General features: G+C 61.1%; 1 protein-coding gene across 7 annotated transcripts in view; it reads left to right on the top strand.

Moving 5' to 3' along the window:
- Positions 1-22,576, top strand: part of ABR (ABR activator of RhoGEF and GTPase) — a 41,535-nt gene that overhangs the window by 16,550 nt on the left and 2,409 nt on the right. For 2 of the 7 annotated variants that reach the window (XM_064166539.1, XM_064166541.1), the window contains exons 3-22: positions 2,917-3,021; positions 3,629-3,814; positions 4,540-4,647; positions 5,362-5,422; positions 7,825-7,877; positions 8,019-8,159; positions 8,490-8,611; positions 8,729-8,894; positions 9,016-9,138; positions 9,213-9,288; positions 9,438-9,542; positions 10,018-10,098; positions 10,239-10,336; positions 10,452-10,583; positions 18,227-18,286; positions 18,422-18,531; positions 19,480-19,619; positions 20,104-20,238; positions 20,546-20,651; positions 22,243-22,390. In XM_064166539.1, coding sequence (XP_064022609.1) covers positions 2,917-3,021; positions 3,629-3,814; positions 4,540-4,647; positions 5,362-5,422; positions 7,825-7,877; positions 8,019-8,159; positions 8,490-8,611; positions 8,729-8,894; positions 9,016-9,138; positions 9,213-9,288; positions 9,438-9,542; positions 10,018-10,098; positions 10,239-10,336; positions 10,452-10,583; positions 18,227-18,286; positions 18,422-18,531; positions 19,480-19,619; positions 20,104-20,238; positions 20,546-20,651; positions 22,243-22,390 — 2,256 coding nt within the window. Of the gene's footprint in view, positions 1-704; positions 1,201-2,916; positions 3,022-3,628; positions 3,815-4,539; positions 4,648-5,361; positions 5,423-7,824; positions 7,878-8,018; positions 8,160-8,489; positions 8,612-8,728; positions 8,895-9,015; positions 9,139-9,212; positions 9,289-9,437; positions 9,543-10,017; positions 10,099-10,238; positions 10,337-10,451; positions 10,584-13,717; positions 14,090-18,226; positions 18,287-18,421; positions 18,532-19,479; positions 19,620-20,103; positions 20,239-20,545; positions 20,652-22,242; positions 22,391-22,576 lie in introns of those variants that run through there. The other 5 variants (XM_064166540.1, XM_064166542.1, XM_064166543.1 and 2 more) reach the window with 4 other exon arrangements.

A 22,576-nucleotide genomic window follows, 5' to 3' on the forward strand; every position in this document is an offset into this window, starting at 1 on the left:
TTGTGCCAGGCTTGGACAGGCACAGGGAGAAGAACCATCTCCTGTGGGTAGAGCACATGTGGCTGCTGGTTCCCCTTTTGCTCCTGAGGAGCTCGGGAGGAACTACTGAAGCAGCTCTTGCACTAGTGTCCCCTCCTCCAGCCCTTCTTGCCCCATTTACCAAGGCCCATCACATCCGTCTCAGGCATCACACCGCTGCTCATGTCCCCGCTCTCTGGCTGCCCCGGGGTTGTCGTTAGGCTGATGGGAGGTGCCAGCTCAGGGACGTGGGGCAGACGCTGCAGGAAGGCAGATGCCTAAGCTGTGTTACCCTGCCTGAGTGTCCTCTGTGGCAGGGAGAGGTCTGAAACCCTTCCGGGGGTGTGGAGCAAGGTCGCATTATGGGATCTAGTGATACTGCAAGATCACTCACTGGTGGCAATCCCTGTGGTCCGACTCCCTGCCTGCTCAAGGGACACAGAGAACCCCGAGGGCCATGGCAGGCAGGATGGCTTCTTTCCCGTTGCTGGCTGCTGTGCTGGGCAAGGGCACGGGCAGCCTGGCAAGGGGGCAAGGAACAATGGCTCTCACTGGGCACGCCGAGTTCTGCCAGCGCTGGGAGAAGCAGCTCGGGGAAGGCGGCTGCTGCACGTCCCAGCTCTGACCGCACTTGGGCCGGCAAGGCAGCTCCACCTCCATCGCCCAGAGATGCATTTCCTGTGCGAGAGCAGGGCGGAGCGGTTGGCTGGGGCGCAGGGCGGCGGGCAGCGGCCCTCCACCGCCGGCGGCCCCTCCGGGGGTGAGCGGAGGCCAAGGGAGAGCCAGGTCGTCCCTCCTGCCCCTCCGCTGCGCACCCCGCAAGTTGCCGCCGCCGCCACTGCCGGCGCTCGGGAGCGGTTGTGCGGCCGCCCCGCGAGCGTCTGCCGACGCCGGGGCTGAAGGCCGGGGCCGGGGCAGGCAGGAGCACCGGGGATCCCGTAATGGCTCCTTTCATCCCGCGGAGGTGGCCGGTGGCCAGGGCTGAGGCAGGCTGGCTCGGCTCGGCCGTGTGAGCCCCTCGCCTACAGCTTCGCGGGGTCTTCTCTGCCCACCACGGCCCCGCCGGCCATGGAGGAGGAAGAGGAGGCCATAGGGTACCTGGATAAAGTGCTGGAGGATGAAGATGACTCCGAGCCTGGAACCCCCACCAGCCCCGCGTCTCCGTTCTCGGCCGGCGAGAAGGTGGGCGGCGGGGGGACCCCGCTCCCATGCTGGGCAGAGGGTTGGCGGGAGAAGGGCATCTTACTGGTGCTAGTGATGCCCAGGTCTCAGCGCGGCTCCTGGGTGGGCACGGTGGGTGCCGGTGGGGGGCAGTGGGGGCATCACTGCAGCCGCACTGCTCGCCCAGTACTGCCGGTGGCTGGCGGCACGGCGCAGGGCTGTGCCAGGCATCCGGGGCGCAGGGCGCGGCGGGTGCTTGTGCAGAGTGGGGTGAGCACCCAGCACGCCTCCCACGGGGGAGCGGGGGCCACGTGTTCTGCTGGGGAGCGCTGGGGGCCGTGTTGCTCAGCAGACCCTGTGCCGGATGCTCAGGAAGGGGCTGGACTGCACTCTGCCATTGCCCCACCGCACAGCCACCAGCAACCCCTAAATGGCCCCAGATCCCAGTGCAGGGGGGCAGCCCCAGGGCTGTGCTCCTGGGCACAGCCCAGAAACTTCCCTGCACCCGCCCTGCTGGGGGTGCCTCCAGCTCTCTCCATGTCATCTCCTGCATGGGGTGGCCACTGGACCTTACTTGGGGTTTCAGTTGGCATTGTCCCCACGGGGCACTGCAGGTCTGGGCATGGAGGGGCTCCTTATCTCGCCAGCTCCTGCACAGGGCCCAGGCCTGGGGAAGCAGGAAGAGCCCATGACTAATGGGTGGCAGAGCGCCCGCTAGTTCCCAGCGCAAAAAGCTGCCCCCCCATGCACCTCTCTCCTGCACTAGTCACTGTGGTCTGGCTTTGGTGGTGCAGCCCGGCAGGGACCTGTGGAGTGGGCACCCCAAAGCAGGTCCCAGGGCTGGTTGGAGGAAGCCAGAATGGAACAGGGAGCTGCTGATCCACAGCCATGCCCATCCAGAGGCTGTGCCCTCCTAGTGTTTACAGCTACCAGCACCCACCCAGCACAACAGTCAGGACTGGCAATAGTGGGCAGAGGTGATGTAGGACCAGTATACCCCCAAACTGACCTGAATGCCTTGTTGCCTGGAGCAGCTGGTGCCCCCATGGCTCTGCTTGGCCCATGTCTAGGTGACAAAGCCTAGTTCCTGAGTGTGGTATTTAAGCAAGGAGGCCCAGACACACCCTGTGTTCAAGGCAGGCCAGGGGCTGGGGTACCTATGCCTGGGTGCTGACAGAGCCTTGCTGAGTGTCCCAGAGCCCCCCAGCCCAGCCATGCATTTCGCTGCCAGGAGGGTCACACCACCAGAGCACTGGTCCAGCAGCAGACCTAGATGTGAGCTGAGCCGCCAGCAGTGGGCCCCTGCACAGCCCAGGACCTGCCTGAGTGCCACCAGGTAGTGACCACTGGAGTGGCATTTTCCCAGGAAAACCTCTGCAGAGGAAAAGGGTGGTGCTGAATCACATGGCAGCACCATCCACTGCCAGGCATGATTTCACCGGTGCCTCTGGACTCTGCCCTGGGAGAGTCCTGCCCTGCTGCACACCACCCTGGAGCGCCGCCAGGAGTGCTGGGCTCCTGGCCAGCCAGGAGCAGGGACAGGACCAAAGCCAGCACAGCTCGTGGCTTCCTAGCTGGCTCCAGCCTGGCTGTGCCGCCCAGCGGGCGTGTGCCTGGCCCTTGCCACGGAGCTTCCCAGCGCTGGTGGGGACTTGTGCTCGTCTTGGGGTGGGCAGGTGGGATCAGGGGTCTCCTGCCACTTTCTGGCTCAAGCAGGCTCCTGTCTGTGTTGCACAGGGTGAGCGAGATGCTGGCAAAGGCTTGGAGATGCGGAAGCTGGTGCTCTCAGGTTTCCTGGCCAGTGAGGAGATCTACATCAACCAGCTGGAGGCCCTCTTGTTGGTGAGCACAGATCCCAGACTCTGTTCCAGGGATGTTCTCTGATGGATGGGTGGGTGGCTGGATGGATAGAGGGAAGGAAGGAAGGAAGGAAGGAAGGAAGGAAGGAAGGAAGGAAGGAAGGAAGGAAGGAAGGAAGGAAGGAAGGAAGGAAGGAAGGAAGGAAGGAAGGAAGGAAGGAAGGAAGGAAGGAAGGAAGGAAGGAAGGAAGGAAGGAAGGAGTAACTTCTTCCTGGACAGCCTCCCCCAGGCAGGCCTGTCCTGGGTGCTACCTAGGTATCAAGCAAAGCTTCAAGAGCCATGCTGGAGGCAGTCTTGCTCTGACCTGGCTGGCCCCATCTTGCTTCCCCCTGCTCACAGCCTGCCTGCTGGGGAGGTATTTATAACCCCACTTCCTCTTGTGGCCTCACTGGTCCTTGTGGTGGAGACATGGTTGCACAATATGGGGATCACCACTACCACAGGGAATTCTGTGGGGATGCACAAGCTGGGAGCAGCCCCTTGGTCCAGCTGCCACCTGGGACCTATCCTGGGAAGCCCTTGCTGCCACATCAAATCCCCATCCTTCTCCCAGCCCTCCTCTCAAACACTCTCCCTTCCCCTTTGGCAGCCTATGAAGCCACTGAAGGCCACAGCCACTACGTCGCAGCCTGTCCTCACCCTCCAGCAGATTGAGACCATTTTCTACAAGATCCAGGACATCTATGAGATCCACAAGGAGTTCTATGACAGCCTGTGCCCAAAGGTGCAGCAGTGGGACAGCAACATCACCATGGGTCACCTCTTCCAGAAGCTGGTATGTGCCTTCCCAGGGCTTGCTCTGCTTGGAAGTGGAGGAGCACCATGCTGTGGGCCTTGGCCCCATGGTGTGACTCACCTCATCCCCTGCCATGTGCTCATCGGTGGCCATGGGACTTGTTGCATCCCTCCCTGCAGCAGGCACTGAGACGGGAGTTAGCACAGCCTCCGTGCCCCTTGCTGCAGTGGGGATGCCCAGTGCTGCCACGGCAGTCCTGATGCAACCATAGCAGGTGTGTGGTGTAGCTTTACCACGGGGATAGCAAGAGCCCAGGTGTATGTGTGACCCTCTGGGCAGAGGCAGGAGCTCGCTGCCTCTTTGATGTCTGTGAGTGCTGCAGTGGTGTCTCCATATGGTCATGCTCTGGGTCCTGCCACTGCTTTGGACTTGCAGTGAAGCTGTGCCCATGGCAGAAAGAAGGAGGAGAGCGCAAGTCAAAGGGTGCCAGGAAATGGCTGTAGCGTCAGCCTCTGCTGTCCAGGTGCTCAGTACCTCTCTGCTGGATTTTGGAGATTTGGGGAGCACAGGGCCCCACCGTCTTGCCCCAGATGAGAGCTTTCCTGGCAGAACCAAGCCTGTGACCCCCTCCGCAGCTGGCTGTGGTCTGGCCAGGAAGGGACACCTTTGTACAGCATCCCCTTGGTGGCTGCCTGAGCACTCACGTGGCAGGGGAGGGACTTCTGCATCCCACTGGGTGCCTGGCTAACCCCCACTCCCCACAGGCCAGCCAGCTGGGAGTCTACAAGGCCTTTGTGGATAACTACAAAATCGCACTGGAGACGGCAGAGAAGTGCAGCCAGAGCAACTACCAGTTCCAGAAGATCTCAGAGGTGAGCTGGGCTAGGGCTGTGCTGGGGGGAGTGGGCAGAGAGTGGTGTCCTCATGGTCGAGCTGACCACTTCTGCCCTCTGGAGACCACCCCTGCCCTGGGGACTCTCAGGGACTGTCCCAGGGGCAGGGCTATTGGTAGCTGTGCTGAGAGTGGTGGTCTCTGAGTGCTGCAGGAGTTTGCCCTATGCCTTGGGCAAGGTCAGGTCAGGCTCAGCCTCAGCTGCTGTCATTTCTGGGGTCCTGGGGCAGCCTGCATCTGCTCTTCCCATCCAGTGAGTGTGATGCTGGGCACCAGGCACCTGTGGCTCATCTCTTGCTGGCTGCACCTGAATGCCTGGCTCCCCTGTAAAAACCTGGAGCTCTGTGGCTGCAGCCTGACTCCCTGTTCTCCCCAGCCCTCTGCAGCAGGGCTGGTCAGCGTGGTGGTACCAACAGCCTCCCCAGGCTGCTGTGGGGCTGGGTGCTCTGCTTCAGGGTCCCCCATGGATCTGCTGGGCACTGCCAGAGTTGCTTCTGGCCAGGCAGCATCTCGTGCAGTCCACACCTCCACCCCAGCACCCATGTGTGGCCTCTAGCACGGCCAGGCTGGGGCTGAGTGGAGATCTCAGGGTGCAGGAAGGGGTGTGTGTGGACCCCTATGACCTTGAGCAGTGCCCTTTCTCCCCACCTCAGCCCCCCCGGTGAGCTGCTCTGATGAGCCTTTCCCTTCCTAGGAGCTGAAGGTGAAGGGCCCCAAGGACTCGAAGGAGAGCCACACATCCGTCACCATGGAGGGTACGGCGGGCACGGGGGTGGGGAGGGGGACGCAGCCTTTGTCTGAGCGCGGGACTGCCGCCGATGAATTATTGAGCGCGGAGCCCTTTGTGTGCCCGTGCGCGCAGCCAGCGGGGAGGTGGGGGGGACACAGGCAGCTCTTTAGGATGCGGGGGGCGTGCAGCAGCCCCCCACCCCCTGCCCACCCGCTCCTCCCCACCCGCCGGCTGCGCCGAGAGCCGTGCTGAGGGGCCGGTGCTGTGCCGCAGCCGGGCTGAGCTGCCACGGAGCGGCAGAGATGGCTGCGTGGAGACAGAGCTGCCATGGAAATCCTCATCATCCTCCGTCTCTGCTGTAACTGCACCTACGGTGAGGCGAGGGGGGCGGCTCCGAACGGGGGTGCCAGTGGGGGAGCGGTGCTGCGGGGATGCTGACCCGGGGCTGGCTGCCCTTGCCTGGGGGGTGGAGGCTGCGTCGTGCTCTGCAGCCTGAAGTTGGGAGCGTCTTTGTTCCAGGCTCTGTTGAATCATCTTGGCTCCGGCACACGCCGCCGCACGCTCCCCCTCCGCGCCCGGCAGGGCTGGTGTGGCAACGGGACAGCGAAGGGCTAGGGGATGGTTTAGGCACCCCCCTCTGCCTGGGCTACGCGGTGGGGACGGTGATAGAGAGGAGTCCCTGTTTGCTTGCTGGAGGCTGTGAGTGTCGTGGGGCTGAAGTGCCCTTCTCCCCGCGGCTGGGGACCGGAGGCACTGGGCGTGCCAGTCTGCCCGGCCCAGGCTGGTGGAACCAGCAGGTGCTGGTGAGGAGCCTCATGCCCCTCCCTTGTGCCGGGACAGCTCTTCCCGGGGCTCCTCGGTGCTCTCTCTGTGTGTCTGTAGCCGTGGCAGCAGGAGGGTGCATCCTCCCTGTGGATCTACGTTGAGGGACAGGGGGGTACACCATGCTTGCCCCCTCCACCCCGGAGCAGGGCTGTTCTTGGCTGCTGCAGGGACCAGGGCCATGGAGTAATGGGGAATGCAGCCTCTGGTTCAGAGTCCAGCCCTGCATCTCCCCCCTCTCCCCACCCTGAGCACAGACTCCCTGTTTGCCAGGACAAGGAGGCATCCCTCTCTCGGGTCTCAATGCCATGAGGCAGCAGCTTATGGGGGAAGGGGGATGGGTGCCCAGCATGGCTAAAATTGCAGGGTGGGGGCAAGCAGCACCTTTCCCTCTCCTGCAGCCCAGTGCCTGGTCATGCTTGGCTCTGGCAGTTTGGGGAAGTGCTTTGGAGAGACAGGAAAACCCAGAGGCATCATCCTGGCTGTAGGCAGCCCAAGGAGATGCGAGTGGCTGGGCATGGGGAGCCCCTCTGTGCCCAAAGAGCCAGGGAGGAGGAGAAGGAGGAGGAGGGTCCAGGTGCTTGGGGCAAAATGTGCCTTGGAACGATCCCTGGGACTGGTTTCCTGCTGGGGAGGAAGGCAGGAGAGAGGGGATATCTGTGCCCTGTGTGGGGCAGCTCTGCCCCTTAGCCTGACAGAGCCTCACATGCAGTCATGGGGGGAGCATGGGGCAGTGGTGCTGGGATGATGGCTTGGCCCTTGCATTCTCTGTAGGTGGGGATTTTGTGGCCACTGGAGCAGCTTGGGTTCCCCTTGCACCTAGGGCAGGTTGGGGGTGTCCATGGGCTGGTGAGGGCAAGGCAGAGATGAGACCTGCTGCTGAGCCAAGAGGGAAACTGAAAAAGCTGCTGGGGGTGACAAGTGGCACTTCTGCTCCAGAGCCACCATGCAGGAAGCTGGTGATGATGGTGCCTGTGTCGTGCCTGGGGAAGTTCTTCACCCAGAGGGGGATGTGCTGGCACAGTCATGGTGGGGACGTCCTGCGTCTAGGGCAGAGGCAGTGTTCATGATGGCCCCTCTGCCACCTGTGACCTGTGGCAGCAGAGGGGAGAGGACATGGTGGCTGAGTTTGTGTCCCTGCTGCAGGACAGACCTTGCCAATGCAGGGTGATGGCTGGAGCAGAGCACGTGGGATGTGCCATGCAGCAGTTGTCTGGGCTTGTCACTCTAGTGAGACCCTGCAAGGACCCATGGCAAAACCCCTCAGGTGCAGCCCCCAGAATCAAGGCAGCTGCATGTTGGGCAGCTGTCAGCACTGCACTCTGTCCTTGCTCCACACACCAGCCCAGCCATGGTTTCTCCTGCTTCTGATGGGCTATGGCATTGAGCCCTGGCTCTTGGCAGTACCTTAATGGTCCATCTGTCACTGGCTCCATGTGGAATGAATCCCAGACACTTGTCCAAGGCTCTGTGCAGACCTAGCAGGTCTCTCGGCATCCAGTGTCCCCTCCTTGTCCTGCAGAATGAGGTGCTGGCTCTCATGGGTAGGAAGGGTGCTGAGGCCCTGGTGGTGGGTGACTGCTGACACCTCCTCTCTTCCTGCAGCGCTGCTGTACAAACCCATTGACCGGGTGACACGGAGCACCCTCGTCCTGCACGTGAGTGTGATGCCAGTCCCGGGGTGGGAGGCAGTGGAGAGCTCTGTCCACATTGCTCCTGGGGACCCGCAGCCATGGGGAGTGCTGCTGGAGAGTCTCCCAGTGCGTTTACACTGCTCACCTGCACCTGTGCCCTTCCAGGACCTCCTCAAGCACACCCCTGCTGACCACCCTGACTACCCACTGCTCCAGGACGCCCTCCGCATCTCACAGAACTTCCTCTCCAGCATCAATGAGGACATTGATCCCCGGAGAACAGCAGTCACCACCCCCAAGGGGGAGGTGAGCCAGCGGGGTGGGCAGTACTTGGGCACAGGGTGAGGGCTGAGCCTCTGGCTGGTGTCTCTACCCTGAGGAATTCCATGATGCTTGGCCAGTAGGTGAAGGGTTTTCTCTAGATGCAGTCCTGGGTGCAAGGTTAGGGATCTAGCTGGTCTTTGCTGCTTGTTGGCACCCCACTGAGCTTATGGGGCTCAAGATAGCACCCAGAGGACATGGACTTCGTTGTGCTCCTGGTGGCTGAGCCATGGAGAGGGTCAGGAGCGTCCATCCCCTGAGGTTTGTTGGCCTTTGCTCCCTGCCTGTCCTGATGCCAGCCCTGCTGCCCCGCAGACCCGGCAGCTTGTGAAGGATGGCTTCCTGGTGGAGCTGTCGGAGGGCTCGCGGAAGCTGCGGCACGTCTTCCTCTTCACCGACGTGCTGCTCTGCGCCAAGCTGAAGAAGGCAGCAGTGGGGTAAGAAGGGTGCTGGGCACAGAGGGGATGTGTCACAGCCCCGCTGTTGTTTGGAGGGTCAGGGGATGTGCTGGGGAGGGGCTCAGGCATCAATCAGTGCCCACGCCCCGGCCGCAGGAAGCACCAGCAGTACGACTGCAAGTGGTATGTGCCCCTGGCCGACCTGGTGTTCCCCTCGCCGGAGGAGTCGGAGCACTGCCCGCAGGTCCATGTCATCCCTGACCACGAGCTGGAGGACATGAAGATGAAGATCTCAGCCATCAAGAGCGAGGTGCAGAAGGAGGTGAGTGGAGGGTGAGGATGATCGAAGAGTGTGGCACCGGCTGCTGGGCTGAGGTGGGTGCCTTCCTCTGGGTCAGGGGTGGGGGCAGCTGTGAAAGCTGCTGTCCTCTCCTTGCCTGCAGAAAGCCAACAAGGGGCAGAGCCGAGCCATCGAGCGCCTCAAGAAGAAGATGTTTGAGAACGAGTTCTGGCTGCTGCTCAACTCGCCTGCCATCCCCTTCCGCATCCACAACCGCAACGGGAAGGTGAGGAGGCTGGGCTGGGGGGCCGGGCTCAGCCCTGCCTGGCACAGCCTGCTGCATCACCTTCTCTCTTCCAGAGCTATCTGTTCCTGCTGTCATCCGACTATGAGAGGTCTGAGTGGAGGGAAGCCATTCAGAAACTGCAGAAAAAGGGTAAGTTTGAGGCAGATGAGGTCCTCCTGGGGCTCCTGTCCCCTCTGGGGGTCACAAAGAGGTCCTTCAGATTTGCAAACTTCTCTCCGGTCCCCATGGCAAGTGGTGGCTGTGTCCCTCTGAACCTCCTCTGCTGTCCTCTCTCCCAGACCTCCAGGCCTTTGTGCTGAGCTCAGTGGAGCTGCAGGTGCTGACGGGATCCTGCTTCAAGCTGCGCACTGTGCACAACATCCCGGTCACCAGCAATAAGGACGGTGAGCGGTCTCTGGGTCCCTCTTTGCGTTCAGATGGTGCTGCGGCGAGCTGTGGGAGCCGTGCTCGGGTGCCCTGCCTGTGCAGGGGACAGCCACCCACCAGGTGGCACTGCCGGAGCAGATTTGGGCTGCCAGGCAGAGAGATCCTGGATGGCAACGTAGGGCTGGTTTTGGGGTCTCTCCAGTAGCCACACGGTCTGGGCAAGACCAGAGTGTCTCCAGGGCAAGACTCAGCCAGCCTCGCTGGGACCCTCCCTCAGGGCTGTCTAACAAGGGTGATCGGCAGTAAGGGATATGTGTCCTCTTCCAGACCTTAGGGACAGCCTTCCAAGGGGCTGGGGACACTTGGTGTCACCAATCCCTTAGTACTCACTGTGGCAAAGGCTGCCCTGGGGACAACCACCCTGCACACTGACCCCAGGACACAGGAGATGGCAGCCGAGCCCTGACAGGGCCTCTGCTCTCCCCACTGCAGATGATGAGTCCCCCGGGCTCTACGGGTTCCTGCACGTCATCGTCCACTCTGCCAAGGGCTTCAAGCAGTCTGCCAGTGAGTGTGGGTGCCCACCCTTGCTTGGAGGGGCTGGTGTGTTGGGAAGAGCTGGGGTCCAGCATGTGGCCCTGCTCTGCCCGCAGTGGTCCCCTGGGCGCTGGTGGGGATGTTCCTTGGGTGCTGAGTGGTGTCTGCTCCCCCAGACCTTTACTGCACGCTGGAGGTGGACTCCTTTGGCTACTTTGTCAGCAAAGCCAAGACCAGAGTTTTCCGGGACACCACTGAGCCACAGTGGAATGAGGTGAGAGTGGGGTGGGATGCATGGAGAGGGCTCTGCCAGCCCCTTTCCCTTCCAAGCCCAGTTTTAGAGCTGCTCTGGAGTGCTGGGGCTGAGCCACTCTCCCTCAATGCCCTAGGAGTTTGAGATTGAGCTGGAGGGCTCCCAGTCCCTGCGCATACTCTGCTACGAGAAGTGCTATGATAAGACTAAGCTTAACAAGGACAACAACGAAATCGTGGACAAGATCATGGGCAAAGGGCAGATCCAGGTATGCACTGAGGCTTTTGGGCATCCTCTCACCCAACAGTGGACTGCTTGGGGCTGGGTGCCTGGGCTGGGAGTCATGCATGGAATGGGAGATGCCTGACAGCATGGACAGGCAGCTTGGCTTATGGGAACATGGCATAGATGTTGCAGCTCCAGGTTGAAGGCAGAAAGGTGGATGGGCATTACCATGTGGATGATAGTCCTGGGGCATAGTGGCCGCAGGAGGTGTGATGAAGTGAGAGAGGATCTTACAGAGGTGGCCACAGACCAGTTCCAGACATGCGTCAGTCTCAGCTAGGCTGGAATTGTTTCCCTTCTGTTGCCCTCTGTGCTCTGACTCCAGGGAGGGGTCTGAGCATGCAGTCCCTGTCCCTCCCTGCCAGCCATGGCCATCCCTCTCTGCCAGCCCTGGCTGCCCCCTCTGCTGCCATCTGCCTCCCCTATGCCTCCATCAGCTGCTGTTATGGCAACAGGCGTTTCCAAGGCAACGGCAGAGCAGCCCCTGATTGGCGGTTGCCAGGCAGGGAGGATGGAGGCCTTGGCTGCCCTGGGATCCTCCCAGGTGAGCAAGACCAGGGAGATGGAGCTGGGAGGCAGACAGCCCGCAGCCCCTGTATCCACACATCACCTCCCTTGACCAGGCTGCAGGGAAGGCCCAGGGCAGTGGGGAACAGTTCAGGATGGGGATGCTGCTGTGTTTTCCTGGTGGGGACGCCTGGTCCACCTGCCTTTACCACTGTGCTGGGGACAGTGTCACGCCTGAGATGCAGCCCTCAACACGAGGCCACTTCAGAGGGCCTGATGTGGCTGACTGCTCTGTGGGAAAGTGGCTGCAGGCAGCACCCAGGGGAGCAGGGAGCAGCACATAAATGCTGCTGGGAAATGGACACTGCAGGGAGATGGCACCACACCAGGCATGGGGTGGAAGATGGGAGCTTGGCTTCACCACCAGCTTGTTTGTATCCCAAATCACCTGTCTGTGCCCTCTCCCCATGGAAGCAGCAGTGTGGGGGTGGCTTTGGGCCAAGCAGCAGAGCTGGGGCAGGGAAGGGGCTCGACGTCCCATGGGGATCAGCCCAGCTGTGCTCTCGGAAATAGCCTGGGTCAACAAACATGAGTCACGCTGGGAGATGCGGAGGTCGGGATGGGGACAGCACAACTTGTCCTCGCCATGCGAAAGGTTTGGGGAAGAAAGGGAGAGAGAAAAGCCTCCGGGACTGTTTAGCACAAGGAGGACCTGGCTGGATGGAGCAGTATCAGGGCTGGGTCTGTCCTGCCATCACCCAGAGCCACAGCTCAGCCCCTGCCCGAGGAGTGGGGCGGGTGACAGGGCAGGGATGGACAGCATGGCTACAGGCAGGATGGGCAGCACTGCTCATGGGGCTGTGGGTTGTGGCCCATTCTCAGTGCTGTCCCTTGCCCTTTAACCTGAGCTGTTCAGGCAGAGATGCTGCCCTAGACGGTCCTTACCTTAGCCAGTCCCTGGGCTCATCATGAGCTGCCGCTGGTTCCAGCTAGCAGAAGGAGTGGGAGACATGGAATACTGGTATCAGCAGCTGGCAAAGGCTCATTGTATTTGTGATGGGGGACTGCCAGGATGGCAAAAACTCCACTGCAGCTGGTGCTGTGCCCACTGCACAGCTTTAGTGTGATGGCCCAGGCACATGGGTCAGACACAAGAGTAGCTTAGTGTCACCAAAAACTGATGGGAGAGGGTCAGTGTACAGGGAGCAGCGGGGGCCTCCCGAGGCTGCAGAGGTGCCACGGGTAGGAGTCATGTCCTGCTGACACAGAGGACGTGACTTGGTCCATGGACGGGCCAGGGTTGGCACCAACTTTCTCTTGAGCATCTTGGAAATTAGCCTTGAGGGGTCCACAGCTTGGTGAGGGTCAGATCCCTACCCTGGGCTCTGTCCCTGTGGCTGGTGGAGGGTGGACACCCTGTGCTGTGTTGATTCAGCTAGTATTCAGTGGGAATGTGCATCTGGGCATGGGTACAGCTCCACTGCATCTTCTAGTTGGCATGATCCCTCTTTTGTTGTTGTTAACCCCATTTTGCATGTGGTTTCCAAGGCTGGGATGTGCCATGGTTGTGGCAGAGGTGCCATAGTGGAGCTTGTGTTCTTATGGGGAGCTTGTGTCCTTGGCACTGCAGGCCTCAGCCCTGCTCCAAGCTGTCGCAGTCACTCCTAGCAGCTGGGCTGTGTCCAGTGGGTGCTGGCACTGGTGCTGTGGCAGAGTGGCAGACGGATGGTAGAGGTGGGCAGAGCAGGTTGCAAGCACTTGTGCCTGCTTTGTAGAGGGAGGAAGCAGGATCTGACCATCATGCACTGAGCAAGGAGGTGGAAGTAGGTGCATGAAGGGGATCTCAGGGTGATGGGCAGAAAGGAGCAGCCCCTTCTTCATCACATCTGATGTGCAGGGGATGTGATGGCAGGAGCAGAGCCTGTGTTGTCCTGGGCACAGTGCCTGCCATGCCTGCAGGCAGGAGCTGCCCATCTGTCTGTCCCACTTGCTGGGCTGGCAAAGGCTCCAGAGGCAAAAATTTGTGGTATTTGGGCTCCCCAGACCTGCCCCTGCAGGACTTGGGGGGCTGTTGAGGGCTGGGAAGCAGTGGAAGTCTCCCCCCAGAACCTGCTCCTCACCATGTTCCTGTCAGAAGCAGCAGGCAGAGACCCTTACAGGGCTGGGGGACCTGCACCCCTACAGCCCTGCCCCACCACATCACCCCCTGGCAGTGGTGATGACAAGGGTCAGGGCAGGCTAAGGCAGGGGTCCCTGCCTGTCCCTGGGCATGACAGGAGACCCTAAAGGTCTCACCCCCCATGCTGAGACTGTGCGAGCCAGCCTGCCTCCTCCGTGGAGCCGGGAATGCTGTGGCCGAGAGTGCCGATGGCTCCTGGGGCCGTAGCGGGCACTGGGAAGCGCATAGCGGAGAACAGTGGATAGAGGCAAAGGGATACGGGTGGAAAACAGTGGTGGATATGAGTGGATAAGAGCGGATAACGGCATCGGGAGGCCGAGAACCCCTTCAGCCTTCCCGAGCGGCAGCGGGCGGCAGAGCGAGAGTTAAACGCGTGGGGGCCGCCGGGGGGGGGCTGCCTTTGAGTCACTTCCTCGCAGGGGGAGGGAGGCTTTTGGGGCTGCCGAGCTGCTCTCGACAGCCTGCCTCACACCCTGAAGATGAGCCCTGCCCGCTCGCGTCTCCGCTGCCCCAGCTGGGCTCCGCTGGCTGGTCCCTGCCGCCCCGACCACCACCACTGACCTCCCGCCTGGAGCAGAAGGGATGTGGGTGCTGTCCTAAGCCATCCCCGGCCGCCTTCGTCTTGTGTCCCCGGAGCTGAAGCGGTCCTCGCGATGACGGAGGTGCTGGTGCAGCCAGAGGGTAGCCCTGGCCCCGTGGGCGAGCGGCCGGAGCGCGGCGTGGAGGAGGCCGAGGGGAAGCGTCCCCCCAACACGGGTGCCCGGCTCTGGGGCAGGGTGCGCAGCAAGCTGCTCCGGCAGAAGGTGCCTCTCGGGGTGCGGGGACGGCTTGGTGGGATGGTGGTGGGCACCAAACAGGCTCTGGTAGGGCTTTGCCGTATCGCCGGGCTCGGCTGTACGTGGTGGTTTCTTGGCTGGTGGGGCTGTGGGGCCTGTGCTGCCAGGGGCTGTGGGCAGAGGGCTGTGAGGTCTGTGCAGGGAGCAGGGAGGCTGTACTGAGTGCTTTGGGAGCTCTTGTGAGCAGTTTGGAGGTGCTTGCTTCCCTCCTTCCCTCTGCCTCTTTGTGCTGGGGGTGCTGAGAGGGCTGAGCCGTTTGCACTGGGAGTTCTGTGGAGGGTGGGGAACCCTCCCAGAAGAAGGGCAGCACTGCCTGGGGGCTGGCTGAGCTGGGGTGCAGCATGCCGTGCCAGGGTATCCCCTCTTGCTTGGTCTGCAGCCCACTCACTCTGGGTCCATCCAGGCTCCCCTCACCTAGCAGCCGCATCAGCCAGTGCTGCCCGTGCTTTGGGGAGGACAGACTGAAGTCCCTGTGATCTCATGGTGGGCTCCGGGGGTTTCCTACTGTGGGGTCCCCTTGTGTGGGGAGCTGCTGCCTGGGGGCTGGGCTGTGGCTGTGCAGAGGAGCTGCCGGGGCCTGCGGGGGCTCGGTTCGGCCGCGGCGGGGCCGGGGCTGGCAGGGCAGCGGGGCTGGCAGGGCAGCGGGGCTGGCAGGGCAGCAGGGCTGCCTGTGACGCAGCGGCATTAACCTCGATTCTGTGCCGCCGCCGCTGCTCCCGCAGAGGGGATTAAGGGACAGCGAGGACTGTGCTGCCGCCGGCTGTTGCTGGGTCAAAACATGAGGGGTTTTGTTTCCCAGCCCCACACACCCCCAGCATGGCTGCTGGTTTCTCTGCCAGCTGAGAGGCACTGGGGGTGCAGGAGCAGGATGTGTCCCCATCTGGGTCTGGTCCCAGTGTTCAGAAAGAGCTGCAAATTGCTGCTTTGGGGGACTGTGCTTTGCTCTTGTCATCTTTTGCTGGCGTGGGGGCTGCTCTGCCCCCCATGGCATGGAGCAGCTCGGGGACTGCCTGTTCCCTAGGGATGGAGCTGCTGGCACGGAGGTCTGGCTTCTGGAGCTGGGGCAGCATTGGGAGGCCAGGCTATGGGTGCCACACTGCTGGGAAGCAGTCCTGGTCGTAGCATCTCCCCTGGGATCTCGCTCCCCGGTGCCATGGCAGAGATGTCCTCACCGACTGAGTCACTGATTTGCTCCTGATGGCTTCACCTCAGGCTGAGCGCTAGGTGACCTCATGGGTGTGAGGTGTGAGGAAAGGACATGCCCAGCCTGGCAGCCCCTGCCCTACTGCAGCATCCCAGTGCTCAGGGCCTTGTTTAGCCACCAGGTGGGTTTGGAACCATCCTCACCTGGGAGCCCTGGGAACCCGGTGCTGCTTGGGTCTGTCTTGGCTGCTGCTGCCCACGCAGGAGCTGTATCCACGGTGCATGTCTCAGGTGCCTTGAGGACAAAATTCCAGGATGTTGTCTTATCTCTTTGTGTCCAGAGTTGTCCTGTGCATGAGACAAGCAGTAGGCAGTGGCTGCAGAGTGGGGGAAACACTAGCAAGACTTGGGAGGGTCACTCTGCCACTGAAACCTCCCCGGAATGCACAGTGCTGCAAGCCTGGCAGGATGCTCACTGTGGGCAGTGCTGACACCTTTTTCTCTGGAACCTGGGGCCTTGTCCTACAAGCTAGCACCTTTGGATAATTTGGGAAGACAGGATGATGGCCCATTCCTGTGGGTGGGAGCAGGGTGGGTTTCACTGCACCATGCATGAGAGTGGCACTGCAGCAGGTACTGGTCTGGGCATGGAGACCAGCACTGTTGAGAGCCCCCTGAGCTGCAGGAGAGAGCAGCCTGGAGAGGTGCTGGTGACCTGGCTAAGCAGTTTCCCTAGGCACAGGCTGATCTGCCAAAGAGGAGCTGACAGCTGTGACAGCACCATGTCACTTGTGCCATATTGCTGGCACAGAGGCTGTTCCTTGGGGCTCCCAGGCCAGACCAGGACATCCTCATGTCACACTGGAGCAATACAGCTCCCTTTGGAGGAGAAGGAGATGGTGGTGGGAGCTGTGACAGGATGTTTGCCAGTGCTGTGTGGGCAGGAGCTGCCTCTGGCTCTGTGGGTGGCTGTTCCAGTCTGTCATCCCACGCCTGAAATTGCAGCACTGGCCGTGGCTTTGCTTTCCCTAGGGAGCGGGCAGCATGGCAGTGCTGCCTGTGGCACAGGGTGCCAGTGCCAGGGCTGGAGGAGCTCTGGGGTGCAAGGGAACTCTGGGCAGTGGTGCTGACTGAATCAGCCCCAGTTCAGGGCCCTGCTGGCTGCTGCAGGGAGCTAGGTAGGGGACAATTCTGCCTGGCTGGGAGGAGGTGGTGTGCTCAGGGTAAGGTCCATGGTGCTGGCAGCAGCCAACCTGGCTTTTATTAAAGCATTCTTCAGAGCCCTGCTAAAGCCCTTCCAGATGTGAGCTGCCAGGGCCATCAGGGCTGGGGGGACCCAGGGGATGTGGAAGGCGTATGGGGTGGTTGCAATTAAAGAGAGGAGGCCCACAGCTCTCAGCCTGGCTGGGGGTGAAGGGCTTTGCTGCTCTGCCCGGGGCTTGCAGGGTTGGATGCTGCCCTGCCATGAGTGGAGTGGGGCTGTGTGGGGAAGAGAGGTGAAAATCCCATGGGACAGGCTGCGTTGGGTTGGCGATGGCCGTGGTGGGCACACAGCAGCATTGGAGGGGGACATAAGGAATCGGCAGGGCTGGAGTTGGCAGCAGTCTGGCTGCAGCCTCGTGATCCTGGTGTCCAAACCTGCTGCAAGGTCCCATGGGAGCCCAGGGCAGCTGCAGCCTCTCTCCTTCTCTTCCTACTTCCCCTGCTGCCGTTTGCAGCTGCCGCAGGGCTGGCAAGGAAGAAGTGGCCTGGCACTCGCTGGGCTCTTCTGTGCACCAGACTGAAGCACCAGGGAGGGCTCTATGTCTGGAGCCATTCCTGTACCAGGCTGTGCTGGAGACCAGCACTGTTTCAGGCCATGCTGGAGGCCCCAGCGTTTCCCATGACACTGTGGTCACTGACAAGCTGCTCAGGCTCACTATGAAACTGGACTGAGTGTGGGCTGACGCCATGATGCTGGGTCTCTGCCGAAGCCAGGGCAGCTCAGTCCTCTCCTTGGGAGTTTGGGATCTTTGTGTGCAAGAAGGGATGTGATAGACCCCAGGGGCCCCCCAGTCATGACATGTGGTGGCCTCATGGGCATCCAGGAACTGGAGCAGGGGAATGGCAGTTCCATGATTGGAGCAGCAGCTCTGGACATCTTGGCACTCGCCTGGAGCGTCTCCCAACCCAGCAGCTGCAGGAGTCTCCCGTGTCCTTGTGGAGTGACCCCGTGTGCTTGGCCTCCCCTGGCAGCTGCCTGCACGCAGCCCTGGGAGCCCCCCCAGCCCCTGCCAGCCCCCACAGCCTCTTCCATCCCCTTCCCCGAGGGGACGTTAGTGCCGGGCTGTGCCCCATTGCCTGCCATGTGCATTATAGGGATCAATGGGACCAGATCAATGCCACCAGCTGGGGACCAGAAAGGCCTGAAAGGCACTGCAGCCACCTCTGCCCATCTCTGGGGCCCGCTGCCCGCCGCAGCACGTGCTGGGGCCTTGGCAATGCCAGCACCTTGCCACTGTTGCTGGGTGCTGGGGCAGCATCACCGAGTCCCCTGCTAGCCCCAAAGCCAGAAATAGCAGAGCCTGTCATTCCCAGGGGTTATAAATAGCCTTGGCTATGGGGAGATGTTGTTTTTCTGCACAGAGAATGCTGCCCTAGTTCTGTTTCATCAATCTGCCGCCAGAAATAGTCCTAATTTCTTGGAAATTCCTTGCTGCCTGGGTGTGGGTTAAAGCTCTGCCTCACAGGGGCTCAGGGAGGGGCAGGGTGGGCAGGCTGAGCCCACCCTGTTTCAGGACACAGCCAGAGGGGACCTCAAGACCTTCATCTTTCCATCCTCCTACCATGAACGGCACATTGGCCAGGGAAGAGCACATCTTGTGCCCCACACCTATCTTCGGGTTTGGGGCTTCGGGGGTGGCAGTGGGGCTGGCACAGGGCTGTGTCCCCATGGAGCTCACACAACATGTCTCCTTGCAGCTGGACCCACAGGCTGTGCAGACAAAGAACTGGCACATGGACGTGATTGAGATGAATGGGGTAAGTGGGCCACAGGGACCCACAGCCCCTAGCTATCATTGCAGCCCCTTCCCTGGGGCTGTGCCATCCCTTCATCTGGCATGGAGGTGATGGGCCAGGGCTGGGCTGCTGGAACTCACACCCTGTCTCCTGCAGATCAAGGTGGAGTTCTCCATGAAGTTCACAAGCAGAGACATGAGCCTGAAGAGGACTCCGTCCAAAAAACAGACTGGAGTCTTCGGGGTCAAGATCAGTGTGGTGACAAAGTATGTGTGGGGCTGAGGTGGCTGATCCCTGCTGGTCACCGTGGATGTGGGGCTGCACCATGTCCTCTTGCTTAGTCCGTGCCCCGTGTCCCCTTGCTTAGTCCGTGCCCCGTGTCCCCTTGCTTAGTCCATGCACCATGTCCCCTTGCTTAGTCCATGCACCGTGTCCCCTTGCTTAGTCCCTACACCGTGTCCCCTTGCTTAGTCCGTGCCCCGTGTCCCCTTGCTTAGTCCCTACACCGTGTCCTCTTGCTTAGTCCGTGCCCCGTGTCCCCTTGCTTAGTCCGTGCCCCGTGTCCCCTTGCTTAGTCCCTACACCGTGTCCTCTTGCTTAGTCCGTGCCCCGTGTCCCCTTGCTTAGTCCATGCACCATGTCCTCTTGCTTAGTCCGTGCCCCGTGTCCCCTTGCTTAGTCCGTGCACCGTGTCCCCTTGCTTAGTCCGTGCCCCGTGTCCCCTTGCTTAGTTCGTGCACCGTGTCCCCTTGCTTAGTCCATGCACCGTGTCCCCTTGCTTAGTCCCTACACCGTGTCCCCTTGCTTAGTCCGTGCACCGTGTCCCCTTGCTTAGTCCATGCACCGTGTCCCCTTGCTTAGTCCGTGCACCGTGTCCCCTTGCTTAGTCTGTGCACCGTGTCCCCTTGCTTAGTCCCTACACCGTGTCCCCTTGCTTAGTCCCTACACTGTGTCCCCTTGCTTAGTCCGTGCACCGTGTCCCCTTGCTTAGTCCGTGCACCGTGTCCCCTTGCTTAGTCCGTGCACCGTGTCCCCTTGCTGTCACCAGTGCCAGGGAGTATGGCTTTTGCTCTGTGCCAAGGAACTTGCTCATTCTTTCACCAGCCCCATCCTTCCCACCCAGCGTATCCATCCTATCTCTGCCCTGGGGCTTTTCCCTGGCCACCATGGTGTCACTTGGGTGTCCTTGCTCATGGCTGTGCTTCCCATGCCAGGCGTGAGCGCTCCAAGGTGCCTTACATCGTGCGCCAGTGCATCGAGGAGGTGGAGAAGAGGGGCATCGAAGAGGTTGGCATCTACAGGATCTCTGGTGTTGCTACTGACATCCAGGCGTTGAAAGCTGTCTTTGATGCAAGTGAGTGCCCTTAGCAGTGGCAGCCCTTCCTGTCACGGGCCTGTGGGAGAGTTCACAGGCACTGAGACTCTGCCTTGTCCCCTGCCCTGCAAGCCCAGTGTCTGGTTATTGCACTGCACGTGTGCAAAATGTGCCAGGATGCCCAGGAGGTGGATGGGGGTGAGGAAGGTGAAGCTGGAAAAGAAACTCCCAGAGGTCCCAGCCTTGTTTGTGCTTTGGTGCCTCTGAGCTGCCTGGCTGACTCCTGGGAGACTCTGAGTCAGGGCAGTACTGCAAATGGATTTGCAGATTGTTCTGCATCCCTCAGCCTGGTCAGGCAGGAGCTGCTGGGCTCTTCCCTGTCCCAGCCTAGGGAGATGCAGCTGTGCACTCAGCAGTGCTGTCCCTGCCCTCCAGCCACCAGCCCACTTGGGTAGCTGGGGTGACACACTGGGTTGAGACCCAGAGGGGAAGGAGGTGACACAGGTGTGTGCTCTCTGGACAGATAACAAGGACATCCTGGTGATGCTGAGTGACATGGACATCAATGCCATCGCCGGCACACTGAAGCTGTACTTCCGAGAGCTGCCTGAGCCCCTCCTCACTGACAGACTCTACCCTGCCTTCATGGAGGGCATTGGTAAGGGCTGGGGGGTGGGGAAGGGGATGGTGCCCTGGCATAGCTCTGTTTGGCATTGCCTGCTCCAGGGTGGGAGATTCCCAGGGGAGCTGCCCAACTCAACTCACATGGTCCTGGCTGCCCTTGCTGGCTTCAGGCCAGGTCAGGGCTCAGAGTGCTGTTCCCTAGGGTGCAGGCAGAGAGCCCTGTGGGACAGGACAAGTCACTCATGCATGTGCTGCTGGGAGGCATCTGGCCATAGTGGGTCCCACTGCTGCACAAGGTGTCGTCAGCCCTTGTCCTAAGCCTTCTCCCTCCTTGTCTCCAGCCCTCTCGGATCCTGCTGCCAAGGAGAACTGCATGATGCACCTTCTCCGCTCGCTGCCCGACCCCAACCTCATCACCTTCCTCTTCCTGCTGGAGCACTTGAAAAGGTAAAGGCTGGACATGCTGCTCTGGGGTACTGCCCAGTGCAGGCTGGGGGCAGGACAGGTCTGTGAGCTAGAGCTGCTGATTCCTGTGATGCCTGCACTGCTGCAGGCTGATCCCAGTCTGGAGGCAGATGGTGCTGTACTGGTGCAGAGCTGGGCTGTGGGCAGCAGTCAGGGCCAACAACAGCAGCTCGGTGTTGGGCAGGAGGCAGTGGCCCTTTCCTCTCCCAGCGTCTCCAAGAGGGTGCAGCCCCAAGTGTGTCCCACCTGTCCTGTTTCCCTGGGCTCCAGCATGTTTGCCAGGGTTCTGTTCAGGCTGGGACCTGGCACACTGTGAGTCCCTTTGGCAGATGTTGGTCTTGGCTCCCCGTGGCTCCTCTTCAAAGGCCCTGTAGGTTGTTGGAGGGATCCTGGAGCTGTTCTGCCCCATGGAGCAGCTCCAGAGCCACTGTGCCAGCAGGGGCTGTGCAGTGCAGGGTTGCTGATGTGGGTCAGCTCTGCAGGCAGCATACATCCTCTGGCAAGGTACAGCTCTTGGCTGCCACAGCCAGTGCTCAGCTGGTTGGAGGGGCTCTCTGTGGGGAGCGGCTGGCCTCAACTGGGAGCTGTGCAGTGTCCCCTTCAGCAGGAAAACTGAGTGCTGCATCCCTTCCCACCAGTCCAGCAGCAGCCCCTGCAAAACAAGGTGAAATAATCCCTGTGACTTGTCTGCAGTGGGTAGCCAAGACCCAGAGACAGCTTTGTGGGCATGTCCCAAAGCTGCAGGTGACACCTTCATTGCTCGTCCCAGGGCAAACGCAGCAGTGTGTGGTTTGCTGGCCCTTCCTTTGGCTCAGAAGCCCATCTGAACCTGAGGATAGACAAGTCTGGGGCTTGCTGGGGGCCAGAAGCCCATGGAGGAGGGCACAGTGCTGTGAGCAGGGTGTAGTGTGGCATGCAGAGCCTGATCAGAGCTGCCCATGAGTTTGGGACCGGGACTTGCAGCTCATGTTACTTGCATATGAAGCCTTTTTTCCCTCTCTGGTTTGGCTAAAACCTAACAGAAAAAGTGATTGATGCTGGGGAGTGGGGAAGGAAAAAATCCATTTCCATCCTGAGAACTGGGCACAGCCAGTTCCCACATCTGCTCCCCTGGCCAGGGCTCAACCGTGCAGCCTGTGCCGGGGAGCGCAGCTGCCTCCTAACATGGCAATGTTGTGGCCCTGGTTCCCTCGGCGCAGGCTGGCTGGGCTCCCGTGGGGTCGCCCTGGGGGGAGTGGGTGCAGGGAGGCCCCGGGCTGGTGGGGAGCTGCTGGTACCCAGCCGGGGCTCGGGAAGGGTGGAGGCCTCACAGCACATAAGCAAGGGCTTGGTTGCTGCCACATCACACCCGGGGCTCCCGGCCAGGCCCCGCGGCTCCGGCAGAGGCCACGAAAGGGGCAGAGCTCCTTGCCCTGCACCTGGGTTTTCTGGAGGCTGTGAAGGGCAATGGCAAGCTGGAGGTCCCTACTGGGGCTGGGAAAAGGGGAGACCAGCACTCATCTCCCACATTGCCGTGGTTACCCCACTCCAGAGAGCGTTAGGGGCTCACAGTGCCTCCCTCTGTACCCTGCAGAGTCGCTGAAAAGGAGCCTATCAACAAAATGTCTCTCCACAACCTGGCCACAGTCTTTGGGCCAACACTGCTGAGACCCTCAGAGGGAGAAAGCAAGGGACACCTCACCCTGGCCTCTGACATCTGGTCCCACGATGTGATGGCCCAGGTAAGAGCTGTGCGGGCAGTGTGGAGATGCAGCCCGCACCAGCGCCCCTAGGGTGGGGAGCAGAATGGTTTATCTGCCTGCCTGGGTGGGTTGGTCACTCTGCTGGATGTGTCTTGCAGAGAGACAAGCTGGGAGTTGGCATCTCTGCCTCTTTCTGATCTAACACCTCCCATTTGCCTGCTACAG

This window comes from Pogoniulus pusillus, chromosome 27 (genome assembly GCF_015220805.1).
Source record: "Pogoniulus pusillus isolate bPogPus1 chromosome 27, bPogPus1.pri, whole genome shotgun sequence".
In the NCBI taxonomy this organism is placed as follows: domain Eukaryota; kingdom Metazoa; phylum Chordata; class Aves; order Piciformes; family Lybiidae; genus Pogoniulus; species Pogoniulus pusillus.